General features: G+C 45.5%; 1 protein-coding gene across 6 annotated transcripts in view; it reads left to right on the plus strand.

The window, feature by feature from the left end:
- The window catches only part of ZNF541 (zinc finger protein 541), a 220630-nt gene that overhangs the window by 80494 nt on the left and 119492 nt on the right, over positions 1–20644 (plus strand). For all 6 annotated transcript variants that reach the window (XR_004540499.1, XM_033957312.1, XM_033957315.1 and 3 more), the window contains 2 exons: positions 1396–1454; positions 15465–15621. Coding sequence is in view for 5 of the 6 variants with exons in the window: in XM_033957312.1 (XP_033813203.1) it covers positions 1396–1454; positions 15465–15621 (216 nt within the window). In the remaining variant the exon portion in view is untranslated. The remainder of the gene's footprint in view (positions 1–1395; positions 1455–15464; positions 15622–20644) is intronic.

A 20644-nucleotide genomic window follows, 5' to 3' on the forward strand; every position in this document is an offset into this window, starting at 1 on the left:
AATATAGCACAGAAATAACAAAGAAAAAAGACTTTCTAATTAAGTCTTTCCAAGCTGATTTCTTTGAAGAAATGAGCATAGTAGTAGATCAGTGGAGTTTCAGTAGAGTAGCTTGTGTGAATTTCATTAAGGCCTTTAATTCTGTCCAATAGGAGACTAGTGAGCAAGTTATCTAGTCTTGGGAGTTGAAAGAAGTATAAAGCAGTTGAGAACCTAGTCAATCAACAGGGCTCAGGGAATGGTTATGAGTAGAATGTATTTTGGTGAAGCTAAAAGTCCAGCAGAGGTCCAATTCTCTTCAGTGGTTTTATAAGAAATGCTTTGGAAGGGTTTGAAGGGAAAGTATTTGGAAAATCTGTAATGGGATAGACATGGCAGGACAGGAAAATCTTTTTGGAAAATCTTTAATGGAGTAGACATTGCAAGACAGCAAATATAAGATGAAAAATGATTTTAAATAATTGAAAAAAATGGTTTAATGTTTAATAAAGTTAATGACAAATCTTGCATTTGGAACGCAGATATTCAGCAGCCAGTTATCATTTTGGAAGAGAACTAACAGTTTCCAACTAGGAAAGAGATCTTTGTGTGCTATCATATCTATGATATCAAGGTAATTAGTGTGAAAAGGAATCCTACAGTACCTTGAGTTCTATGTCCAGTTCTGAAGACCCCATTTACAAGAATACATTAATAAGATGGAAACAATTGGAAAGGCCATCAAAATGGTGCATAGCATGTACTGTAAGTCATATGTAGACAGAATAAAGGAACTAAAGTAGTACACACAGTACTTGGAAGGGAATGATGAGATAACATACGAACAAGAAGGCAATGATGAAATATTGTACAAAACATTCAAGTGTCTAACAGGCTTCAGTAAGACCAGAATTTTGCATTTTCCAAAGAATGAAAAGGTTAAGAACAAGGGGTTATCTTGCAAAATTGAAAGGAGGGAAGCTTAAATGGAATTTAAGAAAATATTTTTTTTTCACTTAGAGAGTGGTAAACACCTGAGACAAACTTCCAACAGGAGTGGTAAGAGCAAAAACAGTGACAGGATTCAGTTATGTAAGGCACAGACAGAAAGGGGACATTAGTGGGGAAGGGGAAGTAGAACAGAGGGAGAGAGAAGATGCCAGACTATATAAGATCTGTAATAGTATCATAGGCAGGCACAAATAGGCAGATTTAAAGAACCATTTGGCTTTATTTTTCAACATTTTGAGTTTCTGTTGTTTCAACTTTAATTTCGGTTTTGTTTTGTGTGCCCATCCCTAATAAAACTTAAACAGAGAACTTACTTTGAATTGGGGCCTAAATATATTACATTTTCATGTCTCTGGAGAAATACTGAGCATAGTCAAAGATTCTTTTGTTCTATTTTGATTGCAGGGTGGCAGTATATACAGCCTTCCTGGTGCTGTCAGAGAGGGAAGCTTGCTGGCAGGATGGTAAGTGGAAAGGAAAATTCAGATGCTGAAACTGGAATTGTCTGACCATTTCTGGCTTTTGAAAATTTTGCATATGAACTGTGAATCGATGTAAAGCAGTTCATGGTGTCTTGAGTAAACAATGTGCAAGTCAGTGGTGCCCCTGTTAAACTACACAGTGTGATTTGGCTTCCAGTATGCATCAGTAAAATATCTATTTATCCTCCCTTAATGCGGGCTGGTAAGCGCTCATAGGAATTCTATCAGCGTTGGAGCATTTACCACACTAGCTTGCACTAAAAATCTCTAGCGCAGCTTGATAAAAAGGATCCTAGAGGGCTTATAATCAAAACAGAAATACATCTAAAAACCGGCCTAAATCGGCATTTGGACAATCAGTAAGATAAGTTGTTCAAGTGCCAATAATCAAACCGGGTTTTAGATGTATCTTAAAACGACTTAGGCCTTTTCAGTGCTGCTATACACCCAGAGCTAAAAGGGGCATTTTAGGAGGAGTGGTGAGGGTGGGACGTGGGCCGACCTAGGCTTAGTCATACTGCAAGTATAACCGAAAGTTTGAGGCTAGCCAAACAGAACTTAACGTAGCAACTTAGGCAATTGAAAACCAGGTCTAAGTGCTCAGAAGGTATCCAAAGTGACCAGATAACCACTGCAAACACAAAGTACAGTCCCCCTCACACTCCTACCCCATAAAAATTATAATAAAAACTTTACATATCTGCCTCCAGAACATCAGCACCTGGCATAGGAAAGCCTAGTGTAGCAGCACAGAGGTGGGTTAAGTATTCTGGGACTATTGGGCTAGACAGGTGAGTCTAGTAGGTTTTGGGGGGCTCACCATGAGTTGTGGGCACACCAAGGGAGTTGTGGTGAGATATGTATACCCTTTTTGTGAAGTTTGCAGCAGTGCCCTGTAAGGTGCCCCACTACTGTGTTGCCATGTCTGGTTGTCCAGTCCATCACTTTGCTGGCCCCTCCCATGTCCAAAAGGTCTTGTTCTAGGCGTTTTTGACTTGGATGAATTTTTGGACGAGAATGGGGTATAAAGATAGACGACTTAGCAGTTTGGCCGACCAAACGGCACTGTAAAAACGCTAGAGCAAGCTTGGTCCCTTTTTAAGAACACAGTCACCAAGGCGCAAAATATATATATACCGCGTATCAACAAGGGATCCAAGAGGAAAAAGAACCAGCGTGGCTCACTGTAGAGGCGAAGGAAGCGATCAGAGATAAGAAAACTTCATTTAAGGAATGGAAAAGGTCAAAAACAGATGAAAACTGGAACAAGCACAAACAACATCAACGCAGGTGCCATAAGGCAGTAAAAGGGGCCAAAAGAGACTACGAGGAAAAAATAGCCAAGGAGGCGAAGAACTTCAAGCCGTTCTTTCGATATATTAAGGGGAAACGACCCGCAAAGGAAGTGGTGGGACCGTTAGATGACCATGGAATAAAGGGAGCACTAAAGGAGGACAAAGCAATTGCTGACAAACTGAACACATTTTTTGCATATGTATTTACCGAAGAAGATGTACACAGCATACCGGAACCCATCAGGCTATATGCTGGAAACGAAGACGGAAAACTAACAGGATTGACGGTCAATCTAGAGGAGGTATGTAGGCAGATTGATAGGCTTAAGAGCGATAAATCCCCGGGACCGGATGGCATCCATCTGAGGGTCATCAAGGAACTGAAAGGGACCATAGCTGAATTGCTTCAACTACCGTATTTGCCGGCGTATAAGACGACTTTTCAGTACCTTAAAATCCTCCCCAAAGTCGGGGGTCGTCTTATACGCCGGGTACTGTTTTACATGCCCTTACTTTACATTAGAGAGCTGCACGGGGACGCCCCTAGGGTCGCGGGGATCCCGTGGGGACGCCCCCTAGGGTCGCGGGGATCCCATGGGGACGCCTCCAAGGGTCGCGGGGCTCCTGCGGGGCTGGATGCTCAGTCTTCTGGATGTACGCGGCTCTTCTTCTCCCTACCTTCTCTGCTTGCAGCACAGAGCCGAACGGAAGTCTTCCCGACGTCAGCGCTGACGTCGGAGGGGAGGGAGGGCTTAAACAAAGCCCTCCCTCCCTCCGACGTCAGCGCTGACGTCGGGAAGACTTCCGTTCGGCTCTGTGCTGCAGGCAGGGCAGATAAGGAGAAGGAGAGTAGCCTCGCGGTTCGAGTGGCTACCAAGAGAGAGGGGCGGCCGCCCCGCCCCGGTTGCAGCACAGCCGGCCAGGTTCCCTTACTTTTGTGGCACTTCCCCGACCGACCGATAACAGCCCGGGTCCGACAATCCTCCCTGCCCTGTAGCCGCGAATCTAAATTACCTTCTTACAGCAGCTGTAAGAAGGTAATTTAGATTCGCGGTTAAGGGCAGGGAGGTTTGTCGGACCGGGGCTGTTGTCGGTCGGTCGGGGAAGTGCCACAAAAGTAAGGGGACCTGGCCGGCTGTGCTGCACCCGGGGCGGTAGAGAAGGTGTGCGGAAGAAGGGGTAGTCTTATACGGCGAGTATATAAAAAAACTCTATATTTTAACTAAAAGTTGGGGGGTCGTCTTATACGCCCAGTTGTCTTATACGCCGGCAAATACGGTAATAGCCAATCTGTCGATCAAATCGGGAAAAATTCCGGAAGACTGGAAGGTAGCGAATGTTACACCTATCTTCAAGAAAGGTTCGAGGGGAGATCCGGGGAACTACAGACCGGTGAGTCTGACCTCTGTACCGGGAAAGATGGTAGAGTCACTGATAAAGGACAGCATCATTGATCACCTTGATGGAAACGGACTGATGAGGACCAGTCAGCATGGTTTTAGCAAAGGCAGATCATGTTTGACGAACTTGCTGCACTTCTTTGAGGGAGTAAACAGACAGATAGACAAGGGCGATCCAGTCGACATTGTATATCTGGATTTTCAGAAAGCGTTCGACAAAGTTCCGCATGAACGACTACTTCGGAAAATTGCAAACCATGGAATTGAGGGTGAAATGCTCACGTGGATTAAAAACTGGCTGGAGCATAGGAAACAGAGAGTGGGGGTAAATGGACAATACTCGGACTGGAAGAGCGTCACCAGTGGGGTGCCGCAGGGCTCGGTGCTTGGACCCGTGCTCTTTATCATCTTTATAAATGATCTGGACATAGGTACGACGAGCGAGGTGATTAAATTTGCGGATGATACGAAGTTATTCAGAGTAATAAAGACGCAGGGGGATAGCGAAGATCTGCAACATGACATAATCAAGCTCGAGGAATGGGCATCGACATGGCAGATGAGGTTCAACATGGATAAGTGTAAAGTGATGCATGTCGGTAACAAAAATCTCATGCACGAATACAGGATGTCCGGGACGGTACTTGGAGAGACCTCCCAGGAAAGAGACTTGGGAGTTCTGATCGACAAGTCGATGAAGCCGTCCACACAATGCGGCAGCAGCAAAAAGGGCAAACAGAATGCTAGGAATGATAAAGAAGGGGATCATGAACAGATCAGAGAAGGTTATCATGCCGCTGTACCGGGCCATGGTACGCCCTCACCTGGAGTACTGCATCCAGCACTGGTCACCGTACCTGAAGAAGGACACGGTACTACTCGAAAGGGTTCAGAGAAGAGCGACTAAGATGGTTAAGGGGCTGGAGGAGCTGCCGTACAGCGAAAGATTAGAGAAACTGGGCCTCTTCTCTCTCGAACAGAGGAGATTGAGAGGGGACACGATCGAAACATTCAAGGTACTGAAGGGGATAGACTTAGTAGATAAGGACAGGTTGTTCACCCTCTCCAAGGTAGGGAGAACAAGAGGGCACTCTCTAAAGTTGAAAGGGGATAGATTCCGTACAAACGTAAGGAAGTTCTTCTTCACCCAGAGAGTGGTAGAAAGCTGGAACGCCCTTCCAGAGGCTGTTATAGGGGAAAATACCCTCCAAGGATTCAAGACAAAGTTAGACAAGTTTCTGTTGAACAAGAACGTGCGCTGGTAGGGCTAGTCTCAGTTAGGGTGCTGGTCTTAGACCAGAGGGCCGCCGCGTGAGCGGACTGCTGGGCATGATGGACCACTGGTCTGACTCAGCAGTGACAATTCTTATGTTCTTATAGACGTATACTTAGACGATTTTTGAAAAAAAGAAATATTTTGGACATGATTGTTGGGAATGGACTTTAATAATAATAATAATAATTTATTGTTTATATACCGCCAAAGTAGTTCGAGGCGGTTTACAATAAAGAAGAGCTGGACATATAGCGAAAAAACAATGAAGTCTTTGAGTACATGAATATTTGTACAGAGTATGGTAACATTCTAGATGCGGATTTACAAGAAAAAGTAAGTCGAGGCGATTTACAATAGGAAGAGCAGGTCATACAGTGTGGGAATAAGCAGTGAAGACTTTAGGAATTCTTGGTCAATAGGAAGTAGATCGAGGTGATTTACAATAAGAAGGGATAGGTCATACAGTGAGGGATAAGCAGTGAAGACTTTAGGAATTCTTGGTCACAAATCGGTTGAACAGGTTGGTTTTAATAAGGTTTCTGAAGTTGAGATAGGATGAGGAGTGCATGATGATGCTGCTTAACCAGTCTTTCTGTAGACTTTCTTGGAAGGCAAGCGTTCTGTCAAGGAATCTTTTGTATTGGCAGGTTTTTTATTGTAGGGTGGCTAAACATGCGTATTTTGCGTGTAGGCCTGGTGGAGCAGTCTAGTTTAAAGTGGGAGACCAGGTACAGAGGGGCCAAACCGAGAATGGATTTGAAACAGAGACAGGCGAATTTGAACAATACTCTTGCCTCCAGTTTTTGGTAGTAGGGGGTTATGTGATCCCATTTCTTTAGGCCAAAAATCAGTCGCACAGCTGAGTTTTGTATGATTCGGAGTCTTTGAATGGTTTTCTTGAGAGACCCCAGATAAATAATATTGCAATAGTCGAGTAGGTTTAAGATGGAGGATTGCACCAGTAAACGGAATGATATTGTGTCGATGTACTTTCTGATGGTTCTTAGTTTCCATAGTGTCGAGAAGCCTTTTCTGATTAGTAGCTCTGAGTGCATATCTAGAGTGAGATAGCGGTCCAGTGTCACTCCCAGGATTTTTATGGTATCGACAGTAGGGAAGTTCTGTCCATTCAGGGTTATTGTAGTATCTTTGATTTTGTCATTTGGGCTTGCCAGGAAGAATTTGGTTTTTTTGGGGTTGAGCTTCAGTTTGAACTCTGTCATCCATGTTTTGATTTGTTTTAGAGTTAGTGCTAGATGAATCTTGTTAGGGGCAGGACTATGATGATGTCATTAGCGTAAATGTAGAATTTGATTTTTAATTTTTGCAGTAGATTTGCCAATGGGGCTAGGTAAATGTTGAACAGAGTGGGGGATGGGGGGAACCCTGTGGGACACCGCATGGATTTACCCAGCTGGAGGATTGGATATTGTCGCTATAGACTCGGTATGATCGTTTAGTCAAGAAGCCTTGGAACCATTTTAGTACTTTGCCTGAGAGACCAATTGTCTCCAGGCAGTCAATTAGGATGGTGTGATCGACTAAGTCAAAGTCGCTGCTTAAGTCTAGTTGAAGGATTAGTGCACTAGAACCTTGGCTGAATAGATTCAGGAGGGAATCCAGTAATGAAGCAATAACCGTTTCCGTGCTGAACCCGGATCGAAAGCCTGATTGGTTGTCGTGAAGTATGTTGAATTTGTCCAGGTGAGTTACTAAATCCTGGTTTACCAAGCCTTCCATCAGCTTTACAAAAAAGGGAATGTTTGCGATGGGCCTGTAGTTAGATGTCAGCTTGATAGATTCCTTGGGTTTTTTTACAATCGGTGTGATCAGTATGTGACCTAACTCCTCAGGAAATGTACCCGACAGTAGTAGGGAGGAGAGCCAATCGTATAACAAGGCTTTGAAGGGGACTGCCAACTTTGGGCGACTAGTGACTTAGGCCCAAAACAGACTTAGACTTTTTTTTATTATGCCCCTCCACGTGTTTAGTCCAAGCACCATGAAAATGGATATTTCAGCTTGGGCTATTTCTTCTCTCCTATAATACTGGCTAATTGTCTACTGATAATGGGAGAACATGACCGAAGCCTAACAATCCAGTTTTATTAGGGAGTGCAAAGCTATCCAGTGATCTGATTTGTTTACATGTTTTTGTTTTATTCTATTTAGTTGAATTTATGATCCATATTTCTGCAAAGCACCTAAAGGAGAGAATAAAACAATAAAGCATAAATATTCCATAAGCAAAACCAGAAAATCAGTTTAATAAATAATTCAAATGAAAACCAAAAGGATATAATACTAATAAGACCGGCAGTCAGAAGAGTTCCTTCTACAGTTTTGGTCTGAGGCCTAGATTCTTTAAAAAAAACATGTAAAAAAATGACAGGCTGCTTGCTGTTGCAGCCATTCTGGTAGCAAATTAAAAACAGTGAGTCATTCTCCAAAAAATGCTCATGTAAATGAGGTTGGCGGAGAGTAACGAAGACTCGCTAAATTTGCATGTGCCTATCACTGGTGATAGTGATGGGCACATGCGCAGAAAAAAACGCAAAAACAAACAAAAACACAACAGCGGGAGAGATGTTCAGTCTCTCCTGCTGCCAACCAACACCCACCGCCCGCAATGGGAGAGATACTCACTCTCTCCCGTGGACAAGCGACCCCCCACCCTGCAGCAGGAGAAATGTCCATTCTCTCCCGCTGACAAGCGACCCCCCGCAGCGGGAGAGATGCCCACTCTCCCGCTGAAAAGCGACCCCACCCCCCCAGCAGCAGGAGAGATGCCCATTCTCTCCTGCTATATCACAACACCTCCTCTGCCTCCGACCCCTCTCTCTCGTACCTTTAATTAGATGGCTGACTGGAGGGAGGCCTACTCCCTCCGGCCAGCTGCCCGCTTCTTCCAAAATGATCCTCTTATGGGAGGGGCCTTAAACAGTCTGGGCCAATCAGATGCACTGGGGAGGGGAAGGCCCATTTTGGAAGAGGCAGGCCAGCTGGCTGGAGTAAGTATCCCTCCAGTCAGCCATCTAAACTAAACTAAATCGAATTAAAGGTATGGGGGAGAGGGGTCAGAGACAGGGGTGGGGTTGTGTTGTGATACAGCAGGAGAGAATGTGCATCTCTTCTACTGCTAGGGGTGGGGTTCGCTTGTCAACAGGAGAGAATGGGCATTTCTCCCACTGTGTGTGAGTGTGTGTGTGTGGGGGGTGTTGCTTGGCAGCGAGAGAAAGTGGTCAACTCTCTTGCTGCTGGGGGGAGTCATTTGCCAGTGGGAGAGAGTGGGGGCTACTTCTCAAAACGGCTTTTTTAGTAGTCTACAACACTGCTATGCTGGGGTTTTCACTGTACTGGCATCCCTGGACTAGTCGCTGATTTTTGTTGCCAAAAGCCGACGTCACTCTTGGAGAATGACTCAGCGATTTTAAAAGAATCCACCATTTTAATGTTGAAGAGCCCATTTGCATATCAGTGTCGGAGACTGCTAGAAACCTTGCCATTTTGATAATCCACCACTAAAATGTGTGCAGACTAAATCGTTGGAAAACAGTTTAGCAACGGCATTAAACTTTTGATTATCTGGGAGAGTGTGGTATAGTAAAGCTACAGCCTCAGCACCTTGAGGTTGTGGGTTCAAACCCACACTGCTCCTTGTGACCCTGGTTACCCCATTGCCCCAGGTACTTTAGATAGATTGTGAGCCCACCGGGACATTCAGGGAAAAATGCTTGAGTTCCTGAATAAATTCATGTAAACCGTTCTGAGCTCCCTTGGGAGAACAGTATAGAAAATTGAATAAATAATTTCTAAGGCAGAAATCCTTTTCCTGCAGCCAGGCTGATTCAGACATACAGGCACCTGAAGTCACAGTGAGCACTCCCATTATCGAGGGGGGGGGGCTCTGAAATTTTGAGTTTTAGTGGTTTCAGGGGTTAGTGTTCAGTTCCCTCTCTCCTAAATCCTAAAATTGCTATTTTTTTATTTTTGCATTTAGCTCCAGTGGCCCATTTTTGACACAAATTTTTTAATGGTATCCATCTTGGATTTTTAGCAATCTGTTTTTAAACTCTTTTTTCCTACTTCAAAACAGTTGCTGGTTGAGAAGTGGCCGTGTTCCGCGGGATGAAGGGGCGAGAGCTGTGGGCTCAGCCCCCAGTAAGAGTTAGGTGGAGCCTGAGCAGGCTCCCAGTTAGGTAGTCCTGGTTTTCCTTCACAAGGGTTTAGCCAGAAGTCTGTCAGTGGCCTCCCTGAAAGTTCAGGTTGCAGGCTTTACATGTTTTCGGGCGCACAGAAGAGCTAGTTTATGCTTTACTCTTTCAGATCTGACCTGATAGCCACATCCTCCCTTACATCCTCTTTTCCCTTTGTGGACTCTTTAACATCATTGTACAAGGCCTTGATGAGGCTTCCTTTGAACCACTATAGGATGTAGTTTTTCTGGATCTGACGTTCACGACGGTTTTTCTGTTCACTGTTGTCTCAGCACGGTATATTTTGGAGTTTCTGCTCTTTCATGCAGAAAACCTTTTTTCTGTGTGATAGGCGTGCGTATTTTCCTCCGTACTGTACATTACTTCTTGCCGGCAGTGGTCTCGGCTTTCTGAGTTCATTAGGAGGTTAGATTGCCTGCATTTCATATGACAGGTTCAGACCGTGAAGATCAGATCTTCCGCAGATTAGATGTCCAGAAGATCTTGCTCCTTTATTTGGAAAGGATAACTGAGTTCTGGGTTGTCTGATCACATTTTTGTTCTCACTGCTGCACCTCACCATGGTGGGCTGGCATGCAAGTCCTCAATTGCTTGATGGATTTGAATGGCCATTTCCGCGACTTACATCGCCAGTGGTACACAGCCGCCGATTTCACTTCCAGTACTCTTGACAGAAAGGGTGTTGGCATTGTGGGTGGTATCTTGCGTGATTCATCCTGATGAAATTTGCAGAGCGGCTCTTGGTCCTTTCTTCATGCTTTTACCTGGTTTTACTGAATGGATGTGGCGGTGCATTATGCTGCTGTTTCGGGACCTCGGGTTTGTGGGCAGGCTCTTCTGTACACTGGGCCCCCTGCCCCGCCCCACCCCACCATGTGCTCAGGCAGAAACAGGAAGCTGCGTCAGAGGGAAGCTTTGGGCAAGTAGCACTGCATGCACAATTACAGTTCCCGTTGCCTTTCTTACCCGCGTTGCTTGCTTGTCTTATTTTCCGTCGATGGGGGGGGCTGCGTTGCCGATCGGGGTGGGGCATGCGTTGCCGATCGGGGAGGGGGGGCCCATGTTGGCGATAGATGCTGGAGGGGCCCATCGCCATTTGGAAAAAACAATGTTGATGCCCTCATTCACCGGGCCCCCTTGACCATTTCGGGCCCTAGGCATGTGCCTACTTGGCCTATTTGTTAATCCTGCCCTGCTTACGATAATCTTCTTTCTGTTAGTCCCTGGAGGATTCCATACGATCTGCCCTCTGTGTATACTGTACCCTCGGTGGTTTGGAATAGCCTGCTTTTTTCTGCATCGGTTATTCTTACAGGCTCGAAGATTTTCTAGCCAGTTGCCAGATTCTGTAGGGAGTTTTCTGTGACTATGTACATTGTTGAAGGCTCTTTCTTGGGGTGCTCGTTGCACACAGCAGGTTAGGTCTACATTGTTCATCAATGGTTTTTTTGAGTTGCTTTTGTGCTTGTTTATTACTTGTTGATATTATGCAGAGCATACCAGTTTATGACTTACTTATTTTGATGGGGATTCTCCTCTGTACCCCCTTTGCCCTGGATTTACAGGTATGTGCTTGGCTTTTGTACTGAACTGATTTTACCTGCAGTACCCGGACTCTGGGTTGGGATTGAGTAAGCTGGATGTGAGGAGAGTCTTACGTTATCTAAAGATCACCATTGAATCTCAACTGCTGGAACATCTATTTGCTCACCAGTCAGGCTAGACGCAGTAGATTGGTGTCTAAGGTTACTATTTCAAGACGGATATGGATGGCTATTCATTAGCATATATTGTCTGTGGCAAGCAATCGCCAGTCTCCTTGAAAGCACATTCCACAAGAAGCATGGCTTCTTCATGGGCGGAAGCTCGAGTGATTTCACCTAGGAAGATTTGTAGGGCATCAACCTGGTCCACTCTGCATACTTTAAGTTCTACAGAGTGGACGTGGCAGCATGGGAGGACACCATCTTTGGGTCCTCAGTGTTATGAGCAGGCGCAGAAGTCTTACTTTAGATTCCTGAGACTGTCCCACTGTCCACAATGACACCTATTGCACTAGTAAAGAGATTAGGTTCTTACCTTGCTAAAATCTTTTCTAGTAGATAGGGGGTGTCATTCTGGAGCCCCACCCTATCAGTATTTAGACTAGAGCCGGAATCCAGTCGAGTTTTCAGGATTTCCCCAATGAATATGCATTGAAAGCAATGCATGCAAATAGATCTCATGCATATTCATTGGGGAAATCCTGAAAACCTGACTGGATTCCGGATCTAGTCTAACCAGTCTATTCTCAGTCTCAGCAGGTATAGTAAGCTGTGCCAGTCTTCCCTGAAAATGGTTAGTGTAGGCCTGTTGGAAGTTGTTTATTGGCCTTCTTGTCCCCATCTGGTGCTGGACTGAGCATCTGGTGATGGACATTGATCCATCTGACTTCGGAGGTGTCACACTCGACAGGTCACGAGTTGAGTCCCTCCCTCTATATCCTCCATCTCCCCAAAATTTTTCTTAGAGAGCCAGTGGATCTGCTCTGACAGAAAAAATGTTCTGGAGACCAGAGCCATCCGGTTGGCATTGCTAGCATTCCAGACGTTGTTGACGGGCAAATTTGTTCGGGTTCTCTCAGACAATGCCACTGCGGTGGCTTATATGAATCGTCAGGGGGTAACTAAGAGTCATTTGGTGGGCAGCGACTCATCTTCAGGACATCTCAGCTTCCCACATAGCAGGAGTGGAGAATGTCCAGGCGGACTTCCTCAGTTGTCATGTGCTAGATCCCAGAGAGTGGTGTCACAGTCCCGCACCCTTCGAGTTGATTGTGCAATCTTGGGGGCCGCTGGTCATAGATCTGATGGCCACGAATGTCAAACTGTCACAGTTCTTCAGTCAGCGCAGTGATATTCAGTCCGAGGGGCTGGATACTCTGGTACAGTCTTGGCCAATGGCGGGCCTCCTGTATGTGTTTCCACCATGGCCGATGATGGACAGAGTCCTTTTTTGCACTGCTCGGCACACAGGCGCGTGATTCTTGTGGCTCTGGACTGGCCCAGGCGCTTGTGGTACGCAGATCTGGTTCGTCTTCTTGTGGCAGATCCTCTTCTGCTGCCCCTCTCACCCGACCTTCTGACTCAGGGCCCCATTCCAGTGTTCGATCCAGGTCCCTTTTGTCTTACAGCTTGGCTCTTGAGAGGGAATGCCTAAGTAAGAAAGGTTATTTTTGAAGAGTAGTGTGCTGTGCATGGAGTGGTTTTCCTTTTGCGCCTCTTTGCCTCACATCTTAGAGTTCTTGCATGATGGAATGGACAGGGGTCTGGCCTTGTCTTCTCTCCAGATTCAGCTTGAAGCTTTGTCTGTGTTTCACAGTTGGAACATCTAGTGAGCTCATCAAGTTCACAGATGACACAAAGCTATGCCGAACAATCAGATCACAGAAGGACAGTGAGGAACTCCAGAGCGACTTGAGTCGATTGGAAAATTGGGCAGATAAATGGCAGATGAAGTTTAATGTGGAAAAATGCAAAGTCATGCACTTAGGCAGAAAAAATAAGGAACACAAGTACAGTATGTCGGGTGCAACTCTAGGAAAATCCGAACAGGAAAGGGAACTTGGGGTATTAATCGATAGGACCCTGAAGCCGCCGGCGCAATGCATGGCGGCAGCGAATACGGCAAATAGAATGCTAGGCATGATAAAGAAGGGAATCATGAGTAGATCGGAGAAAGTAATACTACCGCTATATAGAGCGAAGGTCAGACCACACTTGGAATATTGCGTCCAGCACTGGTCTCCATACCTAAAAAGGATTTAAAAGTACTTGAGAGGGTGCAGAGACGAGCAACGAAGCTAATAAAAGGCATGGAGAACTTGGAATATGAGGAACGACATAAGAGACTGGGATTGTTCTCCCTTGAGAAGAGGAGATTGCGAGGGGATATGATCGAGACTTTCAAAATACTGAAAGGAATCGACCAAATAGAGCACGATAAAAAATTATTTACAATGTCTAATGTGACACGGACAAGAGGACATGGACTGAAGCTAAGGGAGGACAGGTTCAGAACAGATATCAGGAAGTTCTGCTTCACGCAACGAGTGGTGGACACCTGGAATGCTCTCCCGGAGGAGATAATTGCGGAATCCACCGTTTCAGGGTTTAAAGGTAAGTTAGATGTACATCTCCTTATGAGTGGCTTAAGGTAACATAGAACATAGGTAAGATTAAGCTAGATGCGCATCTCTTATGAGAAGCTTAGAGTATGAGGACTAATACTATGCCAGGGTTCACCTGGCGGGACCTCCGCGTGTGCGGATCGCCGGACTTGATGGACCTAGGGTCTGTTCCAGAGATGGCACTTCTTATGTTCTTATTATGTAAGCATTTAACTTCTTTTCTGGATGTGGATTGCTTTTTGAGGATGGCTAAATTGCTTCAGCCTCCAGTGCGGCCTTTGGTTCTGGCCTGGGATCTCAATCTGGTCCTGTCCGTGCTAGTGCACCCTCCCTTTGAGCCTCTGGGTTCATGCTCGTTGAAGGACCTTATTCTCAAGGCAGTTTTCCTGTTGGCCATTACTTCTGCAAGGCATGTTTCTGAGCTGCAGGTTTTCTCCCTTCCTGGAGTTTTCTAGGGAGCGGGTGGTGCTACGGTCTGTTCCTTCCTTTCTGCTGAAAGTGGTCTCACCTTTTCATGTCAACCAGTCCGTGGCCCTCCCTGTCTTGGGTAGCCAGGAGGGCTCTTCGGAACAGAGGCAATTTTGCAAGTTGGATGTCTGTCAGGTCCTTCGCTCTTATGTTCAGTGGATCCCGAAGTTCCGGAAGTCAGATCATCTTTTTGTCTTCTTAACGGATCCTTGTAAGGGGGACTGCACTTCCAAGGCTACCATTGCGTGTTGGATCAAAGAGACTATCGCTTCCGCCTATCTTATTCAGAAGAAGCCTGTTCTGGATTTGCTCAAGGCTCATTCCACTCGGGGTCAGGCAGCTTCTTGGGCTGAGTCTTCTCTTATGCCTCCAGTGGATATCTGTAAGGCAGTCGTTTAGTCTTCTCTGCATTCATTTGTGCGACACTATCGTGTAGAAATCCAGATGAATTAGGACACAGTGTTTGGTGAGTGTGTGCTGGTGGCGGCCCTCCGGCAGTCCCACCTATGATGGGTACTGCTTTGATACATCCCATCAGTGAACTGTATCGGTCTGGAAAGATGCTAAAGAAGGAGAAATTAGGTTCTTACCTGCTAATTTTCTTTCTTTTAGACTCTCTAGACTGGTACAGTCCCCACCCTGTCTGTCTGTTTGTTGTTCTTATGGGATTCGTGTGAAAAGTGTTTTTTCAGAAGGTTCTAGTATTTTTATAGGGTCAGGGAGATCAAAAGAACAGCAGCTTTGGCGTAGCTGGAGCTGTGTGGACGTTTTGCTGAAGGGGCTTCTATGCAATTTCCAATAGTATTACTCTATGTTAGTTGTTACTCTTGTTAGGAGTGTTGTTACTGTTATAATTAGCACTTCTTAGTTTTGCTTGCCATTCGGCAGGCTGGTTAGACTAGAGGGAAGCACAGCTTTTAGTATTACAGCCAAAGTTTTGTCTCAGTCTCCACCTGCTGGTCATGGTGAGCTGTTACCCATGAGTGAACTGTATCGGTCTGGAGAGTCTAAAAGAAAGAAACTTAGCAGGTAAGAACCTAATTTCTCCTTAATTGTTGTCAGCTGTGTATTGTTTACATGCTTATTTCCTTTAGCCAGAATTATGTTAGTTGTGGAATATTTTTAGCCCTTCTCTCATTTCTTGAATTTCCATTATTTTCCTCTACAGCAAAGTCGCTGGTGAATCTCCAGACTGGAATGAGAATGAAGGGAGTTTTATGTGCAAGAACTGCAGCCAGTCTTTTTGCACTGAGAAAGGATTGAGCAGTCACCTATGTTTCCACAGAGAACAGTGGTACTCGCCATCAGAAAGGAAAGAACAGCAGGTAAAGAGAGATAATAGTCCTGCAGGGACAACACTAATGCACCACATATTGCTTGTGGAAAAAGCCAGGCTTAGATGCCAGCAGTGCTTGAACTACAGACTGCCAAGAGAAAGAGCCAGCAATGCTTAGTATGAGAAAGATACCTTGCCGCAATAAGTTCAGCGGCCAAGTCTACTTAAAATGTAGGCCAGCATTTTGTTGGTGCCTACTGCGGGCCTAGGGAGGCACGTAGAGCCGCCTAGGCCCACCTAAGGTTGCCTAAGGCCAGTTCCGGGCAAAGCCATGCCTACGCCTAAGCCTTAGGCAAACTTAGACGGGCCTACGTGCCTTCCTAGGCTCCTGGAGGTGCCTACAATGTAGGTGGCCTGCCTCAGGATATTTTTTTTTATTTAAATGTGCGTCTTGATCGGTTGGTTAGGTAACAGTAGGCTGCCTACAATTGGGACGCCATTTATAGGATTTGCCCTTTTGTGTCCTGTATATGGTTATTCAGCTTAGTATGGGCTGGGCAGGGCTTTGATGGGAACTCCAGTAATTTGGGATGGTTTAGATAGGCTGGAGTGAGCTTCGACAGCAACTCCAGAAGTTGGAACATAAGCACTACCCAGAAATATCAATGAACACAGACAGTTGAACTTAATCATGGATTTATAATGCATATACCTATTGGGCAGACAGGATGGACCATTCAGGTCTTTTTCTGCTGTTATTTACTATATTACTGTGTCTTTCAGATCATCTTTTTATGCTCATCAGTGCTGGTTGACTGGGAAGGCCAGCTTCAAAGGCTTCTATTTCTAGATGGATTCATACGGCAATTTTATTGGCGTACATTTTCTGTGGTAAATAGCCATTGATCTCTTTGAGGGTGCATTCCTCTAGAAGTGTGGCTTTTTCATAGGCAGAGTCCTGGATGGTGCCGCCCAAGGAGATTTGTAGAACAGCTACATGGTCCACCCTTCATACATTCATGAAATTTTAGAGGGTGGATGTGGTGGCATGAATGGACACTGCTTTTGGGTCCTTGGTGCTAGCAGCAGTCTCATCTTCCCCATCCTAGACTCAGGGAACTGCTTTGATATGTCCTACTGGTCTAGACTCATGCTTTTTTTGCACTAGAAGGGAAAATTAGGTTTTTACTTCGATAATCTTCTTTTTGGTAGAAAGGAACATGAGTCTTGACGACCTGCTCTGTCAGATATCGATTTAGCCTGCTTTCTGTCTCAGACAGGTATGTGTTAAGAACATAAAAATAGCCTTACTGGGTCAGACCAATGATTCATCTAGCCCAGTATTCTGGCTTTGCGGAGGCCAAGCCAAGTACCTGACAAAGGTTGGGATCTGCTTCTGTCAGCCAAGTCTGAAGAGTAATGAGACATCTCTATTGCTAAGAGTCAAGTAAGAGTATGAGAGCTCCATATGCGTTAGTGATGCTGCTCTCAGGTAGGTGGCTGGTTGTGTTCCACCTTATTTCCATAAGGTATGTTATTAACATTGTTTAACAATAATTGTTGCAGAGCAGAACAGAAGTGGATTGTTGGGGAGGTCCCTCGTGCCCCTCCTTCTTATTTTTCCTCTTATAGTAATTTACAAGTACTTTGAGACTAACTGAGGAGCTACAGCATAGGTCACTGAGGAAGGAGGTGTAGCCAAAAAAAGGTAGATGATGTTCTCTACACAACCCTCAGAGAGGAAAATAATTCACTGGTCAAGACTCATTTCCTTTCTACTAGAAAGAAGATAAGAAAGCATAAATTACCATATATACTCGAATATGTCAAGACCCCCATTTTTCCCCCCAAAAAGGAGGAAAAATGGTTGACTCGAATATAAGTTGAATATAATATTCAAGTGCCATGCCCTGCCAGGACCTGCACCTAGTGTCCCCTCCCTTGTGCCCTCCCCTACCAGGCTGTGCACCCAGCCTCCTTCCCTCCCTGCCCTACCAGGCTATGCAGCCAGCTCCTCTCCCTGCCAGGTTCTGCACCCGGCTCCCCTCACTACTTGCCAGGTTCTGCACCCAGCCCTCTTCCCTCCATGCCCTGCAAAGCTCTGAACCCAGTCCCCTTCCAATCTCGCGGCTTGCGATGCACAGGTACGAGGAGTAAGCTTCTCGAGCTCGCTGAATGGCTGAGTCGCTCACTGAATGGCTGCTGCCAGTTCTCACGAATCTTGCGAGTCAAGCAAGAACTGGCAGCAGCCATTCAGGGAGCAATGCAGGGCTGGGTGGAAGCTCGAGAAGCTCGCTCCTGCGTGTCTGTGCGCCGCGAGCCGTGAGATCAGAAGGAGGGGTGCAGGGCAGGAGTGTGGAAAGTTTGCTCCTACCCATACACCACTGGACCACCAGGGATGTGAGAAAAGGTACACGGGTAGTAAAAAAATTGTTAGTATCAGTTGGGACAGGAGGGATCAGAGGCCTGCATCAAGTCCAGGAGGGGGTCAGATGATGACCCAAATATAGGACGAGACTCCCATTTTTTTGGCCCAAAAATCTCATCCTATATTCAAGTATATACGGTATGTAATAGAAAGTTGAATATGAATGTAAAATCATGTTTGCCTTTTGATGAACTGTCACAATCCTGATGCAAATTTGGTTTCATAACCATTACAAGGAAATAAAGGTTAACAAAAGAAAAGTTTCCTTATCATCCAGCTAGACCAATCCAGGCAAGTGGGTTATATCCTCCAAACTTGCCAATATTTCTCTAACTCTAGCAGTGTTTGGTCAGAATGATTGAAAAAAGCTTCACTCCCCAGGACAGGGCCAATAGGTTTTCTCTGTGATTGAGTCTTTTGGCCTGGCTTACTTTCAGGGATCAAGTTAAGGTCCTTTTCCTTGTTGGAACTTTGGGCATCTGATCCTCTTCCTCAGTCCCAAGTCTAGCCTACAGGAGGTGACAATATGGCTGGCCAGTTGAGCTCCCCAGAGACTAATTGGCCAAGGGTATTGGTGGTTCCCTCTCCTTTGTGGAGCTTTGGTCCACAAGCCTCCAATTCTGGGGGCTGAAAGATGATGGTCCCAATCTGTAGTCTGGCTTGTGTAAGAACATAAAAAATTGCTATACTGGGACAGACCAAAGGTCCATCAAGCCCAGTATCCTGTTTTTAACAGTGGCCAACCCAGATCACAAGTACCTGGCAAGATCCCAAGGAGAAAACAGGTTTTATGCTGCTTTCCCAGGAATAAGCAATGGATTTCCTCAAGCCATCTTAATAATGGCTTATGGACTTCTCTTTTAGGAAATTATTCAAACCTTTCTTAAACTCTGCTAAGCTAACCACTTTCACTACATTTTACAGCAATGAATTCCAGAGTTTAATTACCCACTAAGTGAAGAAATATTTTCTCTGGTTTGTTTTAAATCTTCTACTTAGTAGTTTCATTGTATGCTCCCTAGTTCTAATATTTTTGGAAAGAGTAAACAAGCATTTTACATCTACTCCACTCAGTATTTTATAGACCTCTTTCATATCTCCCCTGAGCCGTCTCTTCTCCAGTTTGAAGAGTTCCAGCCACTTTAGCTTTTCCTCATAGAAAAGTCATCCTTTTTATCATTTCTGTCACCCTTCTCTGTACCTTTTCTAATTCCACTATATCTTTTATGAGATGTGGCAACCAGAACGGCACACATTATTTTAGCTCACAACATAGAGTGCAGCCACAACATAGAATGATACAAAGGCATAATACCATTTTTATCTTTGTTTTCCATTCCTTTCCTGATAATTCCTAATATTCTGTTTGCTCTCTTAGACGCTGCCACACACTGAACTGAGGGCTTCAGCGTATCCTCAATGATTACACCAGATCCTTTTCCTAGGTGGTGACTCCTAACGTGGAACTCTGCATCACATAGCTATAGTTTGGTTTCCTCTTTCCCATATGCATCACTTTGATGCCCAGTCTCTCATTTTCACAAGGTCCTCCTGCAATATTTCACAATTCTCTTGTGATTTAACAACTTTGAACAGCTTTGTCAATTATTTCAGTAGTTTTTCCTATCTCTAGATCATTGATAAATATGTTAAAAAGCAACAGTCCCTGTACAGACCCCCTAGAGAACCCCACTGTTTAGTGTTCTCCAGTTCTTAATCCATAATAGGATGTTATCCCAGGACAAGCAGGCAGCCTATTCTCACATATGGATGACGACATCCACAGAGCCCGGATGCAGACAGCCTCGCAAGCAGACTTGCTTGTAGAAACTCAGAAGTTTTGAGTCTGCCGCACCGTGCATGCGAGAGTGCCTTTCTGTCCAGCACAGGGCGAGTCTCCTCAGTTTTCCTCGGAGCCGAGAAGTCTGTTTTTGACACTCTTCGCTAAACTTCATTGCTTTGTGCCTTCTTTTTCCTCGACTGACTGGTGGGCCCGCAACCTGTGGGCTTCGACTTTGCAGCAGCTATTTTCCCTCCTATGTCCCGGCCAGTCTCGGGCTTCAAGAAGTGTAGTCAGTGTGGGTGTGCGATTTCCCTCACAGACCCACACCGCTGGTGTCTTTGCTGTCTCGGGTCAGACCATAGTCCGAAGTCGTGTCCGTGCTGTGCTACTCTTCAACCTCGAGCCCTTAAACGTCATCGGGTTCAAGTGGAAAAGTTGTTCAAGATGGACTCTTCAGCTACACCCTCGACCTTGATCTCTGACTTGGTTCAGGCTTCAGCTGGAGTTTCTACTGCTTCCACTTGAGTCTCATCAGACTTTCCTCGTTCGGATCGTCATTGCCATCGAGTACACCTGCCTTATCTTCTCCTGAGCTTCCCTCAGGTCAGATACCTTAGCAGAAGGTTCCTGCGGTGGTTCTCAAGTTATCCAAGCAGAAGTCTAAGCAGGCTTCTACTGCCACCTCGGAGCCTTTAGCGTTAGTAAATGGTCCAGTTTCAGACTCGGATCCACAATTGCAGGCTTCTCTCCAGACCATGTTAGAGCAGCAATTTGTTCAGTTACTGAGCAAATACAGTCCTGCCTTGTCTCTGCCTCCTGCAGTCCAGCCTGGGCAATCAGCAGTCTTCCGTGAGGTTGAGT

This window comes from Geotrypetes seraphini, chromosome 8 (assembly GCF_902459505.1).
Source record: "Geotrypetes seraphini chromosome 8, aGeoSer1.1, whole genome shotgun sequence".
NCBI lineage: Eukaryota > Metazoa > Chordata > Amphibia > Gymnophiona > Dermophiidae > Geotrypetes > Geotrypetes seraphini.